At 35.9% G+C, this 20,259-nt stretch overlaps 2 protein-coding genes and 1 long non-coding RNA gene across 7 annotated transcripts in view; 2 read left to right on the top strand and 1 right to left on the bottom strand.

The window, feature by feature from the left end:
- Positions 1-6,907, top strand: part of LOC130922625 (melanopsin-A-like) — a 30,708-nt gene extending 23,801 nt beyond the window's left edge. For 2 of the 3 annotated variants that reach the window (XM_057847512.1, XM_057847513.1), the window contains exon 12: positions 1,275-6,906. In XM_057847512.1, coding sequence (XP_057703495.1) covers positions 1,275-1,439 — 165 coding nt within the window. In that variant the 3' untranslated portion in view covers positions 1,440-6,906. Of the gene's footprint in view, positions 1-1,274 lie in introns of all 3 variants that reach the window. The other variant, XM_057847511.1, reaches the window with a different exon arrangement.
- LOC130922627 (uncharacterized) overlaps positions 1-20,259 on the bottom strand; it is a 33,122-nt gene that overhangs the window by 10,609 nt on the left and 2,254 nt on the right. The gene's annotated exons all lie outside the window — the stretch shown is intronic.
- The window catches only part of LOC130922624 (LIM domain-binding protein 3-like), a 53,402-nt gene continuing 41,546 nt past the window's right edge, over positions 8,404-20,259 (top strand). The window contains exon 1 of one of the 3 annotated variants that reach the window (XM_057847508.1): positions 8,404-8,917. The gene's annotated coding sequence lies outside the window, so the exon portion shown is untranslated. The remainder of the gene's footprint in view (positions 8,918-20,259) is intronic. The other 2 variants (XM_057847509.1, XM_057847510.1) reach the window with 2 other exon arrangements.

Here is a 20,259-nt window from a genome sequence, read left to right as displayed (position 1 = left end):
TCTGATTGGTTCAAATGTGCATGTTTTCTGGAACAGCAATAAAAAAAAAAAATGTTGAATTGATGCGACAAAAAAAGAGTTGAGGAGGCTTATCATCCATCCATCCATCCATCCATTATCTTCCGCTTATTCCGGGGTCGGGTCGCGGGGGCAGCAGCTTCAGATTAAGTTTTATTTGCTTTGATGGGGAGGTTCTGAACATCTTAGCTGTCAATGTGCACTTTGGACTTATTTGCTCATTTATGTCAGGCTACTTATTCATTTCCTTATGATTTAAAAAAGTAAATGTTTGTGGAATCTTCAAAATATATTCCATTGCTTTCTGCATAATATAAGTCATTTGTACTTATTTTTCTGAATGTATGTTAGTTATATCTTTATTATTAAAAAAAAGAAAGCAAAAGTAAATGTTTACATTAACTTCAATTTTAATTTACATCCTATGTTCTTAAGTAGTTAAAATTGAGATTTGGCATTTATTATGTGAGGAAATGAGGGAAAATAAAAATTAGGAGATGGAGGTTGGGGTTATTGCTGTTTTTGTTAACTTTTATTTTGCAAATCATTGATAAAATATAATTTTGAATGAAAATCCGTTTTTGTATGTGTGATAGAAATAACTGTGCCAGAACAGTTTTCTTTGCATTTCAGTGGTTTTAGGAGGTTTGGACCCCCCCCCCCCCCCCCCTCCCCAGAAAATGAAAATAAAATAAATAAATAGATAAATAAATAAATAAAGAATTAAAGAAAGAAATAACATTTCTTGCTCAGTGGCGACCTTCACGTCGGGGAGTTCCGGCAGGAAATTCTAGCCACTTTCACCCCTGGTCATAAGCATTCAATAAGGTTAATGGCGGTGTCATGTCGTAATCATGATGGTCTGTCAAATGAAGTGTTACCCAAAAAAATGTAAAAAAAAAAAAAAAAAAAAAAAAAAAAACAAGTTAAAAAATTAAATCAGAAAATATTCTGCCATTGTCCACACTAGACGTCCAATTCATTTAATTTGACTGGCTGTAAATGCTCATCTTTAAATGACAGCTAATTTAATGAGTGCCCTATAAAGGACGGCAAAATAATGCCAACTACCATTCAGAGCTATCAATTTTTTTTGCTCTGAAATCTGCAACATACTGTGTCTACCCGTAGAGCCCAGGGCTGCCCATCCCATTTGGACATGCCGTGTTATCATATTGAAAGCACACAACTATCCATTTATGCTAAAACCAACAATTTCCCCCTCTCCTAATCTTAAACTTTGTTTCCACCGTCAGAGCGCCGACTCCGGCGACGTCCACGTGGGCAGAAACGCGCTCACCCGCATCCCGAGCATCGTCATTACCTCCGAGTCCAGCCCCTTCCTACCTGTCGGACGCGCCGGCTCGCATTCCGCTCGCGCCAAGGCCACCTACAGCAGCACGAAAGCGGGCTCCGGCTGAGCCACGTGATTGTCCCCCGTCAAATTGGAATTCTCGAAAAACACATGAGCTATTACGAGGATTTAAGTTCAAACTTTCCTGTAAAAGCGACTTCAGATTTTCATATTTATATACAGTGGTGCCTTGAAGTGCAAGTGAAACGATTTAAGAGTTTTACTCACAGACATCTATTCTCCCAAACTGGAACAAATGAATGGTACTTTATTTCTATTCATTTTAACTGAAAGAGATGATCAGAGATGCAAGCGTTTTGTGTTATGAGTAGTGTTGCATTGATACCATTCATTTGGCCAAATTTCAAAATTGTCCTATATGCATGTGTGATACATCATTGGAAAGCTTAAAATCGCAATTTTCTGGGGGAAGAAAAACTTTGAACAGGAAGGCATTGTAGAATCCACGATGAAAAGCCCTTAAATCTGACGCTATACTCTTCCTTCTCCCTTCACTCACTGTGGTCAGCGGGGAAGAAAAACGTTCACACTGCTCCTTACGTCGGTTCTTTAATGCAACAACAATCAATCCACGGCTTGACATCAAATACAAACGAAAGAGAGCAACTGAGAGATCGATAGAAAGAGAGAATATAGAAGAACGTAGGTCAAAACATTATATAAGCTCTATCCTTAATACTTCCTGCCATCATGCCGACTTACTACTAAAAACAGCAGCCCTCGCTGCCTACTTATATACCTGTCAACCCAAGGCCGTTGACAATCTCACAAATAGTGACGTATGCCCTTAAAAATTGGTGACTAATCTTACAACGTATATAGCGTGCAATATGAAACAAAAAAAGCTAAATGTTTAAAATAATATGAATTTATTGGTAATATTGTAACATATAACATGGTGCAATCAAAGAACAATCAATATCGTCAGCTACATCATGATTACTAAAATTCAACAGTGACTTTTGTTATAATTGTATATAGCACTTTTGGTAATTTCTGTCATGTCTTTTGATGGCTGCACTTCATGGCACTTCAGCTCGCAGTTCAGTTTGACTTGAAGTTAGTTCGTTAGTGTGTCCAATTATAAATTAAAAGGTTAATTGATAAAATTAACCTACCGATGCAATCTTTGAGTCAGGGAACATTTCTTTTGCTAATTCTGAGAAGTGATCAGCAATAGTTACGGGCAAATTGTGTTCGGCAACAAATTGGCAGAGTAAAATCTTCACTCTCGTCACTTTTCATTCCACAGACTTCATCTTCTTTATTACCAGTTTTGTTAATCTTACTTTTAAAAAGTAATTAATCACAGTTACAAATTACTTCTCCCAAAAAGTTATTGAGTTAGTAACTCAGTTACCTGAATTTAAGAGTAATTAGTTACTTGGCAAAGTAACTGGTGTTACCTTCCATGTTTTTTTTCTCTTCATTTTTTCAAAAAAAGACAACAACCAAAAAAAACCCCAAAAAAACCCACAACAAAAAAACATAGTAACCTTTGCTATGTTTGGAAGTCATTTAATGTTGTGAATCAACCGTTAAAGTTGTTAAAATTGCTCCCGTTTTTGACATGTGAAAGTTTTAAAACTGTTTCATGATTTAAAGATAGATTTAAATCAAGATTTTGCTGATTTATGAGTATTTTAGATAAAAAAAACTTACTTAGGTTAGCTAGGAAGGTTCACTACAACAGCCTTTCTGAGAAGTTTACTGCTTTAAAATGGCGGCTACTTACCAACGCCGCCGGGTCTGTCATTTCGCATCTAGTTCATGCATGTGATATCTAGGCGTAAATTGTAGGCTGTCGGCTACAGTCAGGAAATATTGGCGCCGCCTAGCATCGCGTTTGCTACAGCGTCCCAACAAACACTCTCTCTCCATGTCTCTGACTTTTGTCGCGTCATTCAACCAACGTAACGCATAGTAACGCACGTTGTCTCGTTACCGAAATGGTGACAAAATCCGAACGGAGAAAAAAAAAAATGTAATGCATGAAAAACAGACTTTCAAACAGATTTTGAACGTACGCCGTACACATTTAAAAATCAGTGCTCACTTGTACAAATTACGCCAGAACCGTACAACTTGACAGGTATGCATTTATATCAGGGGTGTCCAAGCTTTTTGCAAAGGGGGCCAGAATCGGTGTGGTAAAAATGTGGGGGGCCGACCTTGGCTGACATCCTTTACGTAGAACAATATATTTATGCAAATTTTAGCAAGCCATTCTGTGTGTCACATTTTTATATTTTACATTTTATATTTTACATTTTATTATTATTTTTTTAAATTAATAATTTCCACAAACTCTTGCAACTGCCTTTGTGGCGTTCTCTTTCATCTCTTGGGCTCTTGCGAAATACTGCTGCTGTAAAATTAAACTAGCTTTAAGTTGCTTCAATTTCTCGCCACGTATCTTCCCTGTAATCTTGTCGTACATGTCAGCTTGTCTTGTTTAGTAATATCGCCTCACATCGAACTCTTTAAAAACAGCGACTGTCTCTTTGCAAATGAGGCACAGTTTTTGCGTATTTTAGTGAAGAAATAGTCCAATTTCCACCTATCCTTGAAGCGTCAGCTGTCACAGTCAACTTTTTTTGTTGTTGTTGATTGTTGCCATTTTAGAAAATTGGGAGTAAAGGGTCACGCGGGGTAATGTTGCTTAGAGTGCTGCTGCCTTTTAGTGGGTAAATGAGGAGCAGCATTTAGTGTGTGAGCTACTTCATATGCTGGTGACAGTACTGCTGACCAATTTGTTAGGTCTGTGTGCGGGCCAGACATTATTGATTTTATGACACAGGCTGGGGGCCGGATGAAATTTGACTACGGGCCACATTTGGCTGATTTATATCGTACGACATGACGTCACAAACCCGTCCACCTAAACCTTAATAAACAAATAGCAGTTCTGTCTTATTTAACCAAATAACAATCAACAACTTATTTTATAGAACAAAATTAATTATTTACACTTAACATTAGGCACTTACAGGCATTTATAAAAAAAAATATATATATACAATTTTTTTTAAACCCCTAAACCCTAACTGGAGGTTGGAGCATGAGAGAGCATAATTAAGGAAACCTTGATTTTAACGAGATATCATCGTGTACTTACCTTGTTTCAATCCAATAACTCTGTGTAGCATGTCTCACCGAGTGTCAAGACACAGCTGTGAATGGCCACAGCTGGACTTTTTGGGGATTTTATGAGTAAAACACGGGAATATAACAAGGGTCGCGATGCAGAAATCGCAGACATGAAGGAGTGGTCAAGATGTTCTTTTTCAAATATTTACCCTTTTAAATGTTTTTCCCCCATTTTTCTTTGTTTGGATTGGATTGGTTATCATCGGGGAAAATGCGATAGTAACTAAAAAAAAAAAAAAAATTCAATTAAGCGATAGTTATGAGGTAGATATCTGTGACCTATTGACAGACAAGTACACAGACAAGCAGACATGTAGTTTTTTAAAACTAAATATTAGACATCAATGAATGATTCTATGATAAAATAAAAAGACATTTCGAATAATAAATATAATTACTTCTTTAATTGGCTGGGTTGAAAACAAAAGTGGTTGTGCAGTGTCTGTAAACGGGGGTCTCCAGGGAAAAACGGACAAATTAAAAATATTTCGGGGGCATAATGCACCATGAAACTGCTATGGCAGCATATAGACATATTGTGACATCATTTTAGTCACGTATCAGCAAAACTAGTCACGAGCACGGTTGTGGAACAAATTAAGTTACATCTCCATGCACCACTGTCTGTTTAGTTATAGCCGATGGCACAACATCACTTTTTGAAAGCGTTTTAACCGAGCACTTTTTTATTTTTTTTTTAACCACAAAAGTCCAAATGTGGGCTGTGCACAGTAAATGATCACGTCTCGGGCAAGAGACGTCCAATCCATTTGGATTCGATTGGACATCTAGCGCCATCCATGTCAACCGATGACCTAAAATGAATGCATAAAATATTCAAGGAACCTTGTTGCCATACTGTAAATATGCACTTTTTTTGTAAAATTTTCCAGCACAATTTACATCTTTTCATTTGTGTTTTTGTGCTTTTATGACCTTTCTGTACATCATGTGACTGGCTCGAAGGTAACGACATGGAGTGTTCCTTTTGTTGGCTCATTTTATTGGTATATAATTGATATTTCATCTGCTGAATGTTTCCATGACAACAATCTTCAAATGTGAAGTAAAAACATTGGATATTATGTATTCATCATCCCTTAATGGAACATCACGTTTAATTTGTTATTTCCTTTTTGCAGTTTTTTGTTGATGTGATTGTTGCTTTTATTTATTTTTATGAATGAAAAAAAAAGGAAACAAACAGTCTCATTTGTTCCAAGATCATCGAGCATGACGTTTTGTTTTCAAAGTCTTCAAAATCCAGTGTGGACAGTGAAACATCTGCAAGGTGATTTCGGTTTAAAATATAAAATTGGATGACATGATAACAACACTGAACATTAAATGGGAGAGTCAAAATAAATAAATAAAAGGCAAGCATGCTAACCTCTGCCTGAATGAACTAAAGTCACTCGCACACAAGGGCGTAGGTTTGCATAGGGACGGTAGGGACATAACACTACCAACTTTTCAGGATGCTCTAATTGTCCCAACCAACTTTTAAGCAACCTTATTTGCATTATATAATAAGTTCAGTTATATGGGTAGTTTAGATTGTCTTCCCATAAGTTGTAAGGATAGAATTGATCCTACCATTATAAAGTGAATTACAGTACTTTCATTATGTTCAGACTTACATTTAACCCTTTTCACTTGCTGAATATGCCAGTCCATATTCCCCCCCCCCCAAACGCACGTTTGATTGGCTGATGACTAGAACCCCCACATTCGCACAATACCGGCAGAAATACACGTTGACATGCTGCCTTCTCCGCCCCCTTTGAAGAGGAGGGATATTAGAAGTTTTTTTTCCGGCTAGCAGCAGCAGCAGCAGCCACTGTAAGTAATGTAAAAAGAAGACGTAATTGTTGTGGAGGTGGGGAACACACCACTAATTTTGCTACAGAAAGTCCGACCTGCCATAGAGTTAGCATAAAATTAAACTGTGTGAACTTGCTAACCTGTAAAACTCGAGTAGAAAGATGCTTAGAGGTGTCGTTCTGTACGTTTTCTACTCTTAACATTAATTCAATTCAACTGTGCATTTTGTGTATTTTTTCCCAAATTAAAATGTCTATCTATCTTCTACATCATTTTGAAAAAACTACCCCCCCCAATGTATAACCGAGTGTCAAGACACAGCTGTGAATGGCCACAGCCGGACTTTTTGGGGATTTTATGAGTGAAACACGGGAATATAACAAGGGTCGCGATGCAGAAATCACAGACATCAAGGAGTGGTCGAGGTGTTCTTTTTCAAATATTTACCCTTTTAAAATTGTTTTCGGGGAAAATGTGATAGTAACAAAAAAAAAAAAAAATCCAATTAAGCGATAGTTATGAGGTAGATATCCGTGACCTATTGACAGACACTATTCTTTTCATTGTGACGTAATTTGTTTGTTTTAAATATGTGAGTGAATAATTTTATAGTTGTTTTTTTTTTTTTTTAACTAAATGTTAGACATCAATTAATGATTCTAAAATAAAAATAATAGACATTTTGAATAATAAATATAATTACTTATTTTTTTATGGCAGTGTTGACACAAAAGTGTTTGTGCGGTGTCTGTAAACTGGGGTCTCCAGGGTATAACAGACAAATAAAAAATAGTTTAAAAAATTGTTAATAGTAGTTAGTAGTTAATAGTAAAAACAAAACAAAAATACAACCACTGTAAATTTCCTTTATATGGAGCAAGCATTTTGTCAAATGACTTTCTCCCATGAAAAAATGTTTTTTCAATTTTTACGTAGGATCTAGCTATTTTTGAGAAATGTACCCAATCGGTTTGGTTTAATTAATGTCCCGTCCCCAGCAAAAAGTGTACATGCAGACTAAGCTGTTATATCGTCCCTACCAATGTTGAGACAAAACCTACGCCCTTGCTCGCAAACTATTTAGCAATTCACTCTGCAAATTTAGGATTGTTGTGTTTAGTGTCAAATATTATGAGGAGAGCGTTGTTGAATTATATATCAAAAATCAACAGAGTAATTGTTAAGTGCCGAAAGTGACCTGAAATCAACAGGAAGTGACCAACAAATAGGAAATGTACGGAAGAAGTGGCTCAGAATGAACTCAGTGGGTGCCACTGACAACGATAGACGTCCAATTCATTTAAACTGGTAGGACTGGCTGCGAATGATCATCTTTCGGCGCCACTGACAGCATTAGACATCTAATCCATTTAAGTCAAATTAGACGGCGCTTCTCGTGCCGTCAATCACAGTCAAGGAGTTAAAAGTTTAAATTGGCCAAGATGCACGCTATCATTAGTTTACATACAAAATTCATTTGAACTGGGAGGATGAGAACAAATGGATTGGACGTCTAGCGCCGTCAATGGCAACCAATGAGTTAACCGTGAGCCGAAAATGTATGGAGTTAGATTTGTGTCTTTATTATTCAATCCAAAAAAAAAAAAAGTTTCAATGAAAAATTAAGCGTTCAAATATTTTTTGCATTCAAAAACTTTTTTCTATGTTTTTTTTTTTTTTTCATTTTTGATTGAAGTGATTTTTCTTTTGAAAATATATATTTTTTTATGAAGCAACTTATTTTTTGATTGAATAATAAAGACACAAATGTCCTTGCCAAAATGTAGTCCAAACGCAAAACTACATTACTTCAATCAAAAAAATTGCTTCAATTAAAAAAAAAAAAAAAAAAACTTGACTTAAATTTAAGAAAAAAAAGTTTTCAAATACATTTTTTTGAGCTTCAAATGTATTTTTGCATTCAAACACATTTTTTTTTTTTAAATTGAAGTTACTTTTTCTTTGACTGGAAATATAGATTTTGATTAAAGCAATTTTTTTTTTTGATTGAAGCAACTTTTTATTTATTTATTTATTTTTTTATTGAATAATAAAGACACAAATCTACCTCCATAAAAATCCCCCCGGAAATTAATTGGACGCGACCAAAAACTACAGAAATGTCATTTTCTATTTTATAATCATCATCTAACTTGGACGTGACAGGGAGTGGCTTGCTGTGGTACCTGTCTCTTTAAATAAAAAGCCCGCTAATTAAACGCTGCCGCGCACAGCCACAGAAGAAGAAGCAAAGCACCACTGCAGAAGAAGAAAAAAAAAAAAAAACCTTCCGCCCGTCACCTTCACCGTTACCGGGTGAGAGCCACGCCCGCAGTGGGACAAAGCAGCAAGCGAGTCCACAGGTGCTCCGAAGCCACGACAATGGCAGCGCAACACTTACAAAGCACTTTGCCACTTGTTTGTACTTCCTCTTCGTGTCCTCCCATGCCACCTAATCCCCTTTAGCTTCACTGTCGCCATCATCATCATCACACCACGTGACGTCAATCCGGTGCATGTGGGCGGGAAAGGTGAAGAACAATAAATACGGTACGAATGCACTTTTTCTTTTTAACGTTTTCTATATACTACTAGATGTACAAATATGACAAGTGTTGACGCAAGTACTTCCAGTCTAAAACGCCGGTAATTTGAGCGTGAGAGAAACTTATTGATGAATGAGATTTTTAAGCATTAAAAAGAGACTATTCCATCAACATCAGTATTCATTGTTGCTTTGTGCTGTTTCGTCACGTTTACAACAAAGAAGTGAGGGAGTTTCCATAACACTGCGGTTGCCATATGGAGATAGAATAGTGCCAAAAGAAGTGAGGTTGTAAAATGAAAATTATACCTGTAAAATGACCAATTTTAACTAAAAAACACTTGTATTTCCAAATTTTGCGTTGTGTAATGAACATGAAAAAAAAAACACGATGTAAAAAATAAATTCTACAAGTGTTTTTTTTCCAATTACAAGTGATTTTTTTTGTTCTACAGTTTTTTTTTCTTCACTACGGGTTAAAAATTAGCAATTACAAGTGCACAAGTTTTGTCACTTTCTTGTCGAGTTTTATGAGCCAAAAAAGATACTCGTAACCTAGTTTTAAAATAAAAACATACCTGTAAAATGACTAATTTTAACTTGTAAAACAAAAAAACAACTTGTATTTCCAAATTTGCGTTGTGAAATAAACATGAAAAAAACACAATGTAAAAAATGCTACACGTGTTTTTTTTTCCAATTACAAGTGATTTTTTTTTTGTTCTACGGGTGTTTTTTCTTAGCTACGGGTTAAAAATTACCAATTACAAGTGCACAAGTTTTGTCACATTCTTGTCGAGTTTTATGAGCCAAAAAAGATACTCGTAACCTAGTTTTAAAATAAAAACATACCTGTAAAATGACAAATTTTAACTTGTAAAACAAAAAAACAACAACGTGTATTTCCAAAATTTGCGTTGTGAAATAAACATGAAAAAAACACAATGTAAAAAATAAATTCTACAAGTGTTTTTTTTCCAATTACAAGTGATTTTTTTGTTCTACGGGTGTTTTTTCATCACTACGGGTTAAAAATTACCAATTACAAGTGCACAAGTTTTGTCACATTCTTGTCGAGTTTTATGGGCCAAAAAAGATACTCGTAACCTAGTTTTAAAATAAAAACATACCTGTACATTTGACTAATTTTAACTTGTATAACAAAAAAAAAAAAAATTGTATTTCCAAATGTTGCGTTGTGAAATAAACATGAAAAAAACACAATATAAAAAAAATTCTACAAGTGTTTTTTTTCCATTTACAAGTGATTTTTTTGTTCTACAGGTGTTTTTTCTTTGCTTACAACCTCGCGAGTTTTGTCTCCCCTTTGTCGCGTTTTCAGAGACAAAAGTCACTTGTAACCAAAGATGAAAAAATCTACTTGTACATCGAAATAATCTTGTGAAAAAACAAACACAAAAATTTCATTCCAAGTCGTGGTCAAAAGAAGACGTTAAGAACACAATCTAGTGAATAGTTTTTCGGGTGTTTTTTCTTTAATGATCTACAAGTGTTTTCTGAGCATGTACAACTAAATTTCGGGGTAAGCATGTGAGCCAAAATTCTGACCAATCAGAACGGCTATTGTTCAGGAGGAGGGCGGGACACACCATTGCCGACCTGCTGGCTTCTGCTTGCTCTTCCATATGACGGCAGATGATAGAAATGGCGAAACACCTTAGGTAAGGAGTTTACTTTGTTTTCTTTTGGGTGTCATGTACTAAAAGGATTTTTCAAGCAAATGTAATCACAATTTCAATATCAGTTGATTTTGCATTTAAAGAAGGGCACGAAAATCGATGTCGAGCCAGTTAGCCACGGTTAGCTATGTTGCCTTTGCATGGCCACGGACAGCAACTTGGTAAGGTCCTGGGTGACACGTACGCGAAGGATGGGAAGAAGTTGGAAAAACATTTGATAGAAAGTAGCTAACGACGACGCGTACCGTAACTAGCTGAGCTTTTTCATACACAGGTGTTCTACTGTTCTTCTGCATTCATTAAACATTGCCTGGCAAGTGTATTAGTTTGCTACTCAATAATGCAACTAAAGCAAAATAAATCATTGACAAAGAATAATTTCCTTGGTAAATATTAAACGTTTGTGTATAAACTGTATGACTGTCATGATTATGCACTGAATTTTGTCATGGCTGTCTTTGGCACTTTGCTTGCAACTTAACCATGTCACAATGCTCATATACAGTATTACCTCGTGTTATTGCTCAAATTGGTGCATTATATTTTAACAGGATCTACAGATTCCGGATTGACTGGGAAAACAAGTGAGCCAAACTCTGGAATTTTCATACCACATATTGAATGCCAATTCACGACTGCAGAACATGCTGGATTGGCTGCTGCTTTGGACCCACTAACATCAAGTAATCTTGGTGCAGACATTTTTTATGACACTGTAATGCATGTACATTGAATATGTATAATTTCATTAAACGCCCTTTAAATTGGGGGAAACATGACGTACCTTTTGAACATTTTATTTCACCAACATTTTTCATTAGCAATTCTTGGAACATTTGTACTATGGAGGACCAAAGCTGCAAAAATTAAAAATGAAGGAAAAATAAAAGTGCATATGAAAACGAGAATGATTGAAACATAAGATTCAAAGATGAAATATATGGAAATGCATCAAGATAAAAATTTTAATTTTGGTGGCTTTGGACCTCCATATTGAACAGGGAACATGTAACAAATTTACTGTTTTCCCATTGTCAAACATTTGAAGAAGATCATCACCCTAGCAAAAGCAGTCTGGTACAGGGGTGCCCAAGTCCAGTCCTCGAGAGCCCCTATCCAGCTTGTTTTCCATGTCTCCTTCCAACACACCTGACTCAAATAATCAGGACTGTTATCAGGCTCCTGTAGAGCTTGCTGATGAGCTGATCATTTGATTTTGGTGTGTTAAAGGAGGGAGACATGGGAAAACGAGCTGGATAGGGGCTCTCGAGGACTGGACTTGGGCACCCCTGGTCTAGTACGACAGGTCAAACAAATGTTTAAAAAATAGGACCACAAAATTATCCTCTTAATATTGCAATACATGACTTTATTCTTCTAATGTTATGACTTTTTTTCTTGTACTAATACTACGACTTAAATCTCGTAGTCGCATTTTTTTCCTCTTTTGTTTAGCTTTAATACTCAGTTATACAAAAACAATACGCTATAATTCCAAAATAGATAATCTACTGATGCACTGCAATACTCTGTTTAAAGTCCTCAAGTTGAGTAGTGTAGTGACTTGGCAATCGTAGGCAAGGGAGGCGAGTTGAAGATGTGGGATGCTCTGCTTCAACTATCTCCACTTGCATGTCTTCCAATGGAATCTCCCAGCCAACTGAGAATTTCACCAATTGTTCCAATGTGTCTTGAGGATCTGCGAAGGTAATGAACAAATTATATAAATTGAAACTATTTTAAGGTAACTTTTCAATTGCAAGGTTACAATTAGAGATGTCTCAATCGCATATTTTTGCACCCAAGTGTGAGTTCACCTGATTTTGAATCCCGATCGCATACCTAGGCAATATCATAGACTTCGCTATGGCTACTTTCATACTACAGGTCTTAATGCACGAATCCGATTTTTTGTCATATCCGTTTTTTTGGCGTGCCCGTTCAGACTGCCTTTATCCATTGAGACCGTTCAAGTATTACGCATGCGCACTAATTCGCAGTCCGACACGCGCTGAGCAAGAAGACCCGCATGCGCAGAAGCATCAAAATAAATGACAGACGTCATCCGTCATTCCAGGGATATCATATTTTGCTTTTCAAAAGGTGGACACAAATAACAGACATAAATAATCCCCGTTTAGGCTTATATTCAAAGTTTATATGGATCGATAGCATGCACGCACTGTCCGTGCACTGTCAAGCGCAGCTCTTCCCCAAAAGCCGTGTTCACTGCAAGCTAGGCGCTAATAACGCACAGGTGCATCGCTACGGTAACGACTCTCTCGCTATTTGATGACGTAATTGCTGCATTAAATCCGATTTGCGGGACTGGACAGTACAGACCGCCGAGACAGTCTGGAAAAATGTGGCCCAGATCGGATTTAGACCACATACGAAAGTGACCCAGATCGGATTTGAAATGGTCCCGTTCTATGCGACTTGTCACGTTCAGACCGTCAAGTTAATGCCTCACTCGAGTCGGAAAAACACGAAAAAATCGGAATCGTGCATTAAGACCTGTAGTATGAACGTAGCCTATGAGATGGTGAAGTCTATGGCAATATATGGAAAAAAAATATTCGTCTTTAAATGAAACTATCCCAACATGATATATACAATGGTTGTTTTGGTAATCATCTGTATAACAAGGTATTGTAATTCAGAATATTTTAATTTGCAATAGCTGATTGCCAAATGTAAAGTAAAACAAAATGGTTGCATATGTAACATAAAGCATTACATTTGTAAGATCAAAGTACTAACTGAGGATTTTCTTGGACGTTTATATTTTTGAATACTTATATACATATTACAATCGCTACCATGTAAAAATCTACCATGCCCTGCGTGTCTTGCTTGCTATACTTTCTCAGCACAACGCCATCTATATGAAATATGATTGCACAATGATCATTAATATTAATAATATTAATATAATGATTATATTATATTACCATTTTAAGCCAAAAACATAAAACCAAATTAGCCAATTCCGACTTGCCGTATATAAAGAAATGACGCCCCGTTCCAATAGCGTTAATGCCCTGTACTGTTCACTCATGCACAAAAAAAATAGTATATATACTATCAAATTAAAACGATAATATCTCTAGTTTTCTGGAATCTATCACACGGGCGACGGTACGCGCCGTCGTTAATTGCCGTTTTTCCTGTCATGTCTTTCGAGTTCTTCCTATGCGTGTAACACCGTATCAACTCAACACTCGAAGTCAACATTGCTAACCGTAGGTAATTGGCTCGCCATCGATGTTCGTGCCCTATTTTAAATGCAAAATCAACTGATATTTAAATAGGGATTACATTAGCTTGAAAAATCCTTTTAGTACATGACACCCAAGAGAAAACAAGGTAAACTCCTTACCTAAGGTGTTTCGCCATTTCTATCATCTGCCGTCATATGGAAGAGCAAGCAGAAGCCAGCAGGTCGGCAATGGTGTGTCCCGCCCTCCTCCTGAACAATAGCCGTTCTGATTGGTCAGAATTTTGGCTCACATGCTTACCCCGAAATTTAGTTGTACATGCTCAGAAAACACTTGTAGATCATTAAAGAAAAAAACACCCGAAAAACTATTCACTAGATTGTGTTCTTAACGTCTTCTTTTGACCACGACTTGGAATGATATTTTTGTGTTTGTTTTTTACAACAGATTATTTCGATGTACAAGTAGATTTTTTCATCTTTGGTTACAAGTGACTTTTGTCTCTGAAAACGCGACAAGGGGGCGACAAAACTCGCGAGGTTGTAAGCAAAGAAAAAACACCTGTAGAACAAAAAAATCACTTGTAAATGGAAAAAAAACACTTGTAGAATTTTTTTTATATTGTGTTTTTTTCAGGTTTATTTCACAACGCAAAATTTGGAAATACAAGTTTTTTTTTTTGTTATACAAGTTAAAATTAGTCAAATGTACAGGTATGTTTTTATTTTAAAACTAGGTTACGAGTATCTTTTTTGGCCCATAAAACTCGACAAGAATGTGACAAAACTTGTGCACTTGTAATTGGTAATTTTTAACCCGTAGCTAAGAAAAAACACCCGTAGAACAAAAATATCACTTGTAATTGGAAAAAAAAACACTTGTAGAATTTATTTTTTACATTGTGTTTTTTTCATGTTTATTTCACAACGCAAAATTTGACAATACAAGTTGTTTTTTTTATTTTACAAGTTAAAATTAGTCATTTTACAGGTATGTTTTTATTTTAAAACTAGGTTACGAGTATCTTTTTTGGCTCATAAAACTCGACAAGAATGTGACAAAACTTGTGCACTTGTAATTGCTAATTTTTAACCCGTAGTGAAGAAAAAAAACCTGTAGAACAAAAAAAAATCACTTGTAATTGGAAAAAAAACACTTATAGAATTTATTTTTTACTTCGTGTTTTTTTCATGTTTATTACACAACGCAAAATTTGGAAATACAAGTGTTTTTTAGTTAAAATTGGTCATTTTACAGGTATAATTTTCATTTTACAACCTCACTTCTTTTGGCACTATTCTATCTCCATATTGCCATATTTGTGCACCTAGTTAACTTGTGGCCCAGAATGTCATGTCCCCGTCTATGGATGCCAGATTTCAATTATAATTTTATTACAAATTTAAAAAAATATTAATCATTATTTTTATGTACATTTTTATAAACAAATCAATATATACATCAATGAAATGTTATAAACGATAAATTATTATTATTATTATTTTTCTTCCAATTTTCAAAATCGTAGTATTTAACTCTAATAATAGCACGTCACCTTTGCTCATTAATATTAATAAAGCTAGCGACTGTTGCTAGAGGGGTCAAAGTCGCCCGTGTCACTCATGATAGGCGCATGTAAATAGTGTAGGAACGAGATATCTACTGAGCAGTGGCGCCTCCAGAAATTTTTCATTGGGGTGGCCAGATGGGGCCACTTAAAATCTTGGGGTGGCCAAAACTAAAAGCCATAATTTCAGGTTTTCATTATATTATTGCATTAAAAAGGTCAGGGGAAAACTATCAGAAAGACTTAAGGACACGGCTACTGATATACTTTGGTGTATTATGTAATATTTGATGTTACTAATGATTTAATGTGCATAGTCTATAACTGTTCAGTCAACATTTTGAGTTCCACAACAATCCTGTTTTATTGTGTTATGTATGTATTAGGCATAAAGTGTACATTTAACTAGGGCTGTCAAACGATTAAAATTTGTAATCGAGTTAATCACAGCATAAAAATTGATTAATCGCAATACAAACCATCTATAAAATATGCCATATTTTTCTGTAAATTATATTTGGAATGGAAAGATAAGACAAGACGGATCTATACATTCAACATACTGTACATAAGTACTGTATTTGTTTATTATAACAATAAATCCACAAGATGGCATTAACTTTATCAACAGTCTTTCTGTGAAAGGGATCTACAGATAGAAAGACTTGTAATTCTTAAAGGATAAATGTGAGTTTGTATATTGTGACTAAATATTGCCATCTAGTGTATTTGTTGAGCTTACAGTAAATGATACTGTAGCGACTTAACTGTTCTGCCCAAATGCATTATGGGAAGTGGTGCAACCGTGACTGTGTGTGGTGGCTGCAAATGCGTCTGTGCGTTGGGTACACTACAGGGTGTTAAGAAAAAGATCAACTCCTGTCATTCTTCCCTATGTCGCTTCCCACAATATTTAGAGTTGCTGTGGGAGAGATGACAAAACTTTTGCCAATTAAAAGCACGGCCGCAATGAATGCTTGTATCTACTCCACTCTGCCTCTTATCTCTATTTATAAGTAAAACGGTGCCATTGTAGGCTGTTTGCGGCAATGCGTGAATGAGTCGTACCGCGAATGCGTTAATTGCGATAAATATTTTCACGTGATTAATTTTTAAAGAATTAATTACCGCCCGTTAACGTGATAAATTTGACAGCCCTACATTTAACAAAACAAAATTAATGCATTAATTTGGGATGAAATGCATAACTGATTCCAATTCCAATTCACAGCAGAAGCTTGTTTTTCTGTTTATTAGTTGCTTTTAGAATATCTTAGAATGATTTCCTGACCAATGTATCGATAATCGTTGTATCCCCGTATCGTCAGATCGTTATCGTGAGCTTTGTATTGCAAACCGTATCGTATCGTGAGCTGCCAAGAGGTTCCCACTCCTAATCAAGATTCTCATCTGTCGGACAATGGCCCCCAACAAATTGTTTTACTACATATGAAGGTGAATGGGTTCACCTTGCTAGCGTTAAATTGGTCTTTTTGACACCCGCGCAAGTTGCTCCATCGTTCACATTTATCCTTCTGAGTTTTTGGCTTTGGGAAATGAATGAAGAAAACATCTTTCATATGCGGACGGTCCTTATGTCTAGAGTCGTTTCTACAAGTTCTATAGCAGCAGTGTTTACTCAGCATGTTATATTTGAGGGATAACCGGCACAAAACAAGCTGTATTCGCATGAGTCGTCTGCGAGCGCACCTCTATGTTGACCCCCTTCCGGTTTACGATGGTAACGTCACGCTGCCTTGCAGTCTAAAAATAGCATTCGTGCGGTACGCTATTGCCATCTTATTCATTCAGTGTCAGCCTCTCCCAGTCATAATGGATTGGACGTTTAGCACTTTCAATAGCAGCCAAGTTAAGACTAAAATTAGCGCCCAATTAAGAGTTAATCTAAACTAGGAATGCAAAAAAATGGTACTTATTTGGACCAAAGTTCAAGGGGTGCTTCATTGGCCTCTCCTTAAACCAATATTTATCAATGAAATGACTTTTGAATCATTCAGAAACTAATAAAATGGTTTTCTACACATATAGTATTTTTTAACAAAAATAGTGATACATTGAAACTGGGAGGACTGGCCTAGAACGCTAATTTTTCAGTGCCATGGACGGCGCTAGATGGCCATTTAATTTTTGTCAAAATGAATTGGACATCGAGCACAGTCAATGACAGCCAATAAGTTAATAAAAGGTACCGTATTTTTCGGACTATAAGTCGTACCAGAGTATAAATCGCACTTTTGGGGGACATTTACTTGATAAAATCCAACACATAGAACAGATATATTATCTTGAAAGGCAATTTAAAATAAAAATACAATAGAGGAAAAACATGCTGAATAAATGTACAGTATGATAATGTTACATGATACATGAACAACTAAATGCGAACGTGGCCGGTATGTTAACGTAACATAGCTATTAAAAGTTATTCAGATAATTATAGCATAAAGAACATGCTAACAAGTTTACCAAACGATCAGTGTCACTCCAAAACACCAAAATAACATGTGAAATGATATAATAATGTGTTAAAAATTTCACACATAAGTCGCTCCAGAGTATAAGCCGCACCCCCAGGCAAACTATGAAAAAACTGCGACTTATAGCCCGAAAAAATACAGTACATTTTTAGATCACTATAAAAGTCAGTCAATATTATTTTTGGATTGCATTTTTTAAATTCAAATCTCAGAAATGTTTCTGTTACAAAACTGTCAAAATTGTAAATTGCTTGTGATTAAATTGATTCTCTTAAATGTGTTCATAATTGATTGATTAAAACCTTTCAATCTTATGAAATCGACGTAAACGTTGCAATTTGCACAATATCTGTGCTGCTACTACTATACAATGCTAACTCCTATGTTTTAGGCTACAGTGTTTTCAGCTTTTCAACTTCAAAAAAAAGCTTCTTAACAATATTTTTTTGGTATTTTTTTCCCGCTTAAAGTGCTTGTCTAATTATGTGTCATCTTTACACATGAGCACACATGAGGAAGCTGCAAGAAATGACAATTGTGTGCACCAGAGTGTGTTTTAGTGTCGCCCATCCCCGCGCATTTGCAATGTGATCTTTTAGGGAAGCATCCCAGACGTCCTGGGCGAGATACAATATCTCTCATCCAGTCCACATAGGTGGCATTCCTACTTGTGACAAAAGTGTCTAAACTTAGACGCTGATACTGATGGCCATAGCATGCACACACACCCCCACACTTGCGCATAGCACTGTAGTAGTGAAACAAAACTTTTAATTTTTAATTCAGATGGATGAGCCACATCATTTATTGAGAAGAATAAAATTAAGTAAGTTGGAATGTGTTTTAAAAATACTGTAATTGTCATAAAACTCAAAAATACCTAAAAATACACTAGTAGGAGGAATGAAAACTGTTTGAAAAAATTCATAAGGCGCATGTAAAAACATTTCCCAAAACCTGACTTGAAGCCTTGTATTCCAATGCACCTTATGTATGAATTCTGGTTGATGATCTCAAACATATTTTGTTGGAGCATAACTGTATAATACTGCTCCACTAAAGTGCTAAAGATGCACATTCATCATTCATCAAACCCAGAGTTGGCACTTTGGGGGGCGCTGGTGGTGCGACTGCACCGCGGGCCTAATGGGGGGCCCCGGTGGGCAGTTGTAGGGGCATCACATTGTGCTGTGCTTTTTCTATCTGGGTCTCAGCGGGCGTACAGTGGGGCAAATAAGTATTTAGTCAACCATTAATTGTGTAAGTTCTCCCACTTGAAAATAGGCATGTGCCGGTATGATATTTTGATGGTACGATAACCGTGAGCAAAAATACCGCGGTTTCACGGTATCACGGTATTGCAATTATAGCTCCAAAAAATTTTGAGATGTATGGGTTAAAAAAAAAAACTTTTTTCCATTGAACAGGATTTTTTTTTTCAGACCATAGTTGCAAATTGGAACATGAATATATTGTTAAAATAAATAATCAATAAAAAATATTTTAAATAAAATTAAACTAAATATAACTTATAGACTATACTCACAGCCACAGCTCAAGTTGCTCAAGATTAGAGCAAGAACAAAATAATTTCTATAAAAACAGTAAAAACACTTTTGAATAATTTTTTTTAGAAATTTATACTGCATGACTTTTTTTTTGAGGGTGGAAAAGCTTAAGTGAAGTTTCGCCATTTTCAGCCACTGTGTCAACTCTAGTCTACATGATGTCATGCCTTTGTGTTAAAAAGAACATAAAGAATTCATAAGTTACTTAAAAATGTATAAGTTAGTTAAAATGTCAACATTGTTGTGGAAAGGTTTCATCTAAAAAATAAAATAAAAAAAAAAAAAAAAACATTGGGAGTGAGACCCCTCCTTGATCCAGCGAACGTGGATTTGTGCTTCGGGCAAGATCATCTTTCGCAATTAGCGATCTTTGACGCTATCAATTTTACCGCTTCATTCAAGCGACTCAAGCTTGTTTTCTCACTCTGCGGCTGTCACACTCAACGAAGTTGCTCTCCCAGGTAAGCCTAGGCTAACAATCATCTTTGTAAGCTTTTAGTTAGTTTTTATATTGAATTTGAAAGGAAAATGTGTGTTTTGTTTTTGGCGAACTTTTTCCATGGTGCTAATCTGTTGAAGCTACTCACATGGAAAAATCTAATTGTACATATTTTAAATGTATTCATTTTGTATATTACACTTACCACAATTTGAGAGCTCAATAAATTGAAGAACAGTACGCCTTATATTTGGAGTATTTGTTTTTGGGTGAGCTGGCTGGCTAGCCGATAGCGTCACTTTCACACACAGCAACAAACGGGAGGGGGTGAGCGCTGCAGCGCCAAGCCGCTTC

The sequence above is a fragment of the Corythoichthys intestinalis genome, chromosome 10, assembly GCF_030265065.1.
Source record: "Corythoichthys intestinalis isolate RoL2023-P3 chromosome 10, ASM3026506v1, whole genome shotgun sequence".
Lineage (NCBI taxonomy): Eukaryota > Metazoa > Chordata > Actinopteri > Syngnathiformes > Syngnathidae > Corythoichthys > Corythoichthys intestinalis.
Note: the sequence above shows the minus strand (reverse complement) of the source record. Positions and strands in the feature narration are given on the sequence as shown.